Genomic DNA, 5,880 nt, shown 5'->3' with positions numbered 1-5,880 from the left:
GAAAACAGAATACAAGCGACTTCGATACACTCAAAGGCTTCAAATTCAGGCCTATTAATATGCCTGAAACGATAATGGCGACCCACAAGTATGCCGACACCACCTCCCCCATCATAATTTCGTCTATTGTTCCTCACGAATTCAAAATCTTTGAATGTAATCGAATGCCTCGGACTGAGGTGGATTTCTGAAATCAAGACAATGTCAGGCTGTTGCCTGGCAGCGAAATCATGGAGCTTCGCTCTTCGGTGGATTCCTAGGATGGAATTCACATTAATCGTGATGATCCGGAGACCATCCAATGGTACCCCTGTGACTGCAGACCTAGCAGCAGGCATGCTGTTTGTGTAAATATTCTGTTATGCTGTTTATTTTTGTATTGTGTACGGGTAGGATGGTGTTCATCCCGCCAATCATCTTGTTGGGGCTTCTTAGCTCCCCCTTGTCGAACTACTTCTGCAAATGGAATCCCCTAGACTATTGGTGCGAAAGGGACGATACCGTTCAACGCCGCAGACACCTTCGTCCTTTGGGCCGATCTTGACAGCTGCTGCCTTCTGACCTTAACATTGCGGTATGCAGGACATCCACGGTACGAAGCCGGATGCCCTCCGTTTACGCAGTTGACACAGAAAGTTTTTTCCTTGCCCTCTGCTTCAGTCAGCGAACATTCGGCTGCGGTATGGCCCTTCCTGCACTTTACACATTGTAAGGTCATTTGACAGTTCACTGCCGAGTGACCATAGCGCTGACATCTTCGGCACTGAGGACATCTGAGGGACGAAACAGCCTCAGCAGGCTCTCAAAACGAATGGCCTGGTAATTAAACGACCTGATGCCCATCAGATCGCTTCCCCGGCTCTCCGGGCTTATCTGCACGAGGAAATGCTGCAGGATTCGTTTTTCCAAAACGGATCTCCCCGTACTAAAGCGTGACACTGAGAGCAACTTGACCTCAGTTCCCGTCTCCCGGAGCATTTTGAGCACCTCGTCGGGCTTTTCCTCCATATCCAAGCCTTTCAGAAGGAAGGTTTGCTCCTTCTCTTCCTTTAGAGCGTAGGTGAAGTGAGGAGCTTTCACTCGCCCGAGGACCTCCCATGCTTTCTTGTAATCTGCTATTTTGTTACATTTGACTTGGAATCTCTCGCCCCCCGTCTTTTTAATAATAAAATTCGAGAGCCCCGCGCTCCCATTAAGTAGAGTAGCTAAATCTCTACCACCTAATTCATAAACATTAATGGGAGGCACCCTTTACCCCTTTTCTTTATTTCGAGTGCTACTTGTGGTCCCAGCCGGACCATTTTTTTAAATTTTCAGTCGTACTTGTGTTATTTTTTACATCAGTTAACATTTTTTCTTCAATTTTGTTTTTCTTTTTTAATTTTATAGAAACAGAGCAAAAGCTCGCCCAGTTTTCCCTCTTCACTACTGCAACTAGCCTGGTTAGCACCCTCTTCTGGGACATTTCCATCGCCACCGTTGTCGCTGTCTCTCGTCTTATCAGCTTTATTGTTTTCTATGTCCTCAATATGGACAGATTCGCTGCCAAAAACTTGTTCGCCCCCAAGGCAGCCCGGCTCCTCCATGTCTGCAGAAGTATTTGAAGAAAGCTTCATTTTTTTCCTGGCTACCTTTGGAGACGGCGGGACCGCCTCCTCAGCCATTAGCTGCTCCGTAAGCTTTCCATTTTTCTTGACCAATAATGTCATTTGATTTTTCAGATCTTCGAGTGTCTTCGCCAGCTCGCCATTTCCTCTTTCAAGATTGGCTATCCTTACTTTGGTTCTTTTGAGGTCTGGATCCTCCTCGTTACGGACTCCACGACCGATCCGAGTGCCCCTAGGCCTTATGGTGGGGGCCGGTCTGGTCCGCCACCCGTCGGCGGCTCGCCGCTCATTCCCGTCAACACACATAAGCAAAAAAACGATTTTTTCCTCAAAATTTTTCGGGGAAAAAGTAACTTAGATAACAAATCAAACAGTTTTTTGAAGTTAAATTAACAACGATGTTTACTTTTACAACACTTCTTTTTTATTTCCTTAAAACAATGGAACTGACAACTTCAAAATTTTATACAAAAACCTTTCACTATTTCTACCACAACTATCGCTCGTTATTTTTTTTTTATTCATCTCGCCTTGTTTCTTTTTTGTATTCCATTTTTTTTACTGTGACATCTCAAATTTCTTTTCGTCACCTACTCTGCTCTTCACCCGTGTAGCGAGGTCTGAACTGAGTGGAGAGCGCCGGTGACGTAATCTGTCCGCTGGTATTCGCAACATTCGAAATAAATTTCGAATGCCGCGAATCCTGCCGCGCCACAAGTTTGACAGTAATTCAATTAATTCAATTAATTCAATTAAATAATTTAAAACTTAATTAAGTAATATAAATATCTTTTTATATTATTGATAAACGCTAATTTAATTGAAATTTTAATTTAAATTTTAGACGGAATTTCCCGGGGACTCCGATGCATGCCGAAGCCAGGGCCGGAATCCTCGCCAAACCGTAGAACCAGCGGACACTACATTATTGTAAATAAACTTTATTAAGGAATTTAATTTAGTGCACTGAAGTCACAAAGAACTCGAGACATTGAATGAGAACATAAAACACTGCACAACCCTTTTCACTAGGATTCAACCGCTCATTTGCAATACAAAAGCAATCAACGTGTAAGTGAACTTGAAAATCTGTAAAAAAACCGGAATAATTATTCGGAATTTAGATTGCTATCGGGAAAATATAAAAGTCTTACATCCATACATGCTGCCAAATTGACTTCTTTTAAATTTCCAGCCAGAATCACTTTTTTCTTTTGATTCATTTCCATGAATATGATCACCATCTTCCGAAATTCAGGACCTTGTTCGTACCAGTTCATATTGTAAATGACATTAACCAATTGGTCCGTTTTCTCCATGAAATTATTGGCGTAATAACAACATGGCGCTAGCTCCAGCAGTATACCGGTAAAGAATATTGCTATTCCCGCTTTGTCCGGGACTGTTAGGTCAGAGTACAAGTACTGAACTACACTACAGCTGGTTATCACTCCTGTGATTAAGAAGGTAGTCAACATTATCCTTGAAATGATGCAATCAAGGTGGTTGAAAATCCTGAAAAGAAGAAAAGGCAATTCTACAGTAAGATATTTCTGAACAACGTTGGCGTCATGTACCTCATCAAAACTTCATAAATTTCGAAGCACTCTTTCAACTCCGTCAGATTATCCTTTGGTCCTTTCCCTATCACTGTTCCGATTCTTTCAACTTTAGCTGCAAACAAATCAAACTGGCAAATCAAGATTATCAAATAGATTGGACAGAAAGCATCGCAACCCATATTCCTTGTAACTTGTAATGCATACACAACATTTTGGTAAGACCACGTCATGAAAAAAATCTCATCCGATGAAGTGATGTTAAAAGGGAACCAGCTTTCCACAGGTAACTTTTGATTGGTGTAAGATCCAATGGCCCCGGTTATTAGATAAACCCAGTAGCTCACGATAAACGTACAAAAGACATTCCAGGATGTTTTCAATGCGTCTTGCACTAGATCCTTCCGGTTCGGTATCTGCAATTTTTGGTCCAAATATATAAGATAATCTTCAATTTCGGAGAGTTTATCTGCATTCATCCGGATCGTGAGGCTCTTCCAGTTAGCCAAAATGAATATTATTTGGATGGGCAAGGACTGAAGGAATTCTTCCAAAATTGTGGTGAAAACGAGATACAATATCATGGACAGAGATGAAATCCCCATTGTAAGAAATAGGATAAAAGAGTAGATGGCGTAGAGACGAGGACGATTTTTGGAGGGATACAATCCGCCGCAAACAACTGAACTGAGTGCTTGTGACTTTGCTTCCTTCCGAATTAATTTAATTTTTTTCCGAATTATTTACTGATTGCATTTGGCATTATCATTAACATTTTTCCATATTCGTTACTTTCCTCGTGGTATTAACTACTTCGGGTCTGTAATTAACAAAGTGAGGGTGTTTTCTTTTGGTGAATTCAAGTGAAAATTACAGTCGGAATAGTGGCTTTAACGGTCTGTTTAACTACTGGCTTACTGTTTTGGATTTTTTCATCTTGCGTGTTGACATTTTTTATAGTGCAGCAAGCATTGCTAATTAACAATTTATATATAACTCAGTGCGAGAGCGTCTGCCTTTCAATCGCGGAGCCGTCTGTTCGAAGTTGTGGAAATCTGCCCTGAACTTTTTTATTTCTATTTTTCAAACAATCTCGCAGTGTATAATCCTGTCATCCAAATTACTCTTTGGCAAATTACTCTTTCCTGCCCCCTTCGGCGTGCTATTCCGTTTACATTTTCATTTTAATCGACGCAACTTTTTGTCTGTGCATAATAGTTCACCTGCGATTTGCATATTTGTAGGCAATTACTTTATATTTTACTTTATTGAATAATGGCGTCACCTCCAATTTACGACATCCGATGCGCACAGTGTAACGAGCCCGAATCCGCGCGCTCTAAGTTCCTCGATTGCGACGGATACTGCGGGAAATCTTACCACCTCAAATGTCTAGGTATTCCCGCAGTATTCTTAGAGATTCGAGCAAAGTTCGCTAAAAACATATCTTATCGCTGCAACACTTGCCATGGCTCCACGCTGTCTGATGCAATACAGTTGCTCAATAAACAGTCCTCGACCTTGGCCGCCATTCAGCGTGCCGTTGAGACTTCCGCTTTGGTACCGAAGTCAAATGGATTCCCTGTACCGGCGGCTTCTTCTACTGTACCTCCAGCTGTGTCTGCACCTCCTTCTGCCAAGGACGACCATACGAAGCCCCCCGATTCAGCCCAATCACTGAATTCCGCCGATTACGTGAACCGCAACACTGGTGCAGTGCCAAAAATGCAGCGATCGACGTCGTCATCTGCATGTTCCCGACGGCTCAGGAATCCGTTAGACGAGACTGTGGCTTCCGAAAAGGCGCTTTCTACTGTGCATAACAATGCGGCCTCAACATCGTCTCAGGAGTCTTTGCACCAGGCCTCTCATTCTGTATTGAATTCGCCTGCAATGCCCTCCTACATCAGGGTTGCTTCCACTGGGTCTACACCCCTAATCCAGCGGCCCCCATGCGACGAGTTACGGTCCACCGAGCCTCCGATCCTGTCTCACTCCATCGCGCCTACGAGGGGACAATATCCGCAGCCTCCTCAGCAAGTTTTGAATCGGAACACAGCCGCCCCACTCTCTGACATCGTTCCAGTCGCCAACGAAGCTCCGCTTCCCGCTACCGCCATATATCCTGGCACTTCAACCAGCCATACCAGTGGCCCCAAGTTAAAGGTGGCGTCCCCACCTAAACAGCTCTTCATCTCCAGGCTAGCGTTCACAACGTCTACGGACGATGTTCTGGAGTATATAAGGAGCAAAGTTGGTTTACTTTCTCCTCTGTCCTGCATTAAACTCACAAAAGACGACAACACCGACCGGGTCATTGCATCTTTCAAGGTTACTTACCCACACGAAGTTGATGTCCTCGGCAACCCTTCTTTCTGGCCTGAAGGAGTATTCATAAAGCCGTATAAGCGCCCCAATTCGCGGGTAAATTTCAGGGCAACCCGCCTGCCTCGCCGAGCTATATAACTGGATCCATGTTCACTGTCCGTATGTTTTATCAGAACGTCAGGGGTTTAAGAACCAAGCTGGGGGCCTTCAATTCATCCGCGCTGGCTCAGCAACACCATGCCATCTGTATCACCGAAACCTGGCTAGACGATGCCATATTATACTCCGAGCTCCCCGAAGGGTACTCAACTTTCCGTTGTGACAGGGACCGGGATGCTTCTCGTAAGTCCACTGGCGGTGGAGTCCTAATTGCTATAAAAGATTCA

General features: G+C 43.9%; 1 protein-coding gene across 1 annotated transcript; it reads right to left on the bottom strand.

The window, feature by feature from the left end:
* Positions 1-2,554: 2,554 nt before the first annotated feature.
* On the bottom strand, positions 2,555-3,115 carry LOC119656028 (odorant receptor 23a-like). The gene is made up of 2 exons (XM_038062292.1): positions 2,762-3,115; positions 2,555-2,696 (listed from the first exon to the last, which is right to left on the bottom strand). Exons 1-2 carry the CDS (start codon positions 3,083-3,085, stop codon positions 2,643-2,645), a joined length of 378 nt encoding a protein of 125 aa, XP_037918220.1. The 5' UTR covers positions 3,086-3,115; the 3' UTR covers positions 2,555-2,642.
* Between the last annotated feature and the right edge of the window lie 2,765 nt (positions 3,116-5,880).

The sequence above is a fragment of the Hermetia illucens genome, chromosome 4 (assembly GCF_905115235.1).
Source record: "Hermetia illucens chromosome 4, iHerIll2.2.curated.20191125, whole genome shotgun sequence".
Lineage (NCBI taxonomy): Eukaryota > Metazoa > Arthropoda > Insecta > Diptera > Stratiomyidae > Hermetia > Hermetia illucens.
Note: the sequence above shows the minus strand (reverse complement) of the source record. Positions and strands in the feature narration are given on the sequence as shown.

What these genes read in the sequence shown, in the direction of transcription:
- LOC119656028 (XM_038062292.1), bottom strand. Translation starts at nt 3,085, where the DNA reads ATGTTGACTACCTTCTTAATCACAGGAGTGATAACCAGCTGTAGTGTA. An exon ending in ATTTGGCAGCATGTATGGAT is followed by an intron (nt 2,697 to 2,761) that starts GTAAGACTTTTA and finishes GTTTTTTTACAG; the next exon opens with ATTTTCAAGTTCACTTACAC.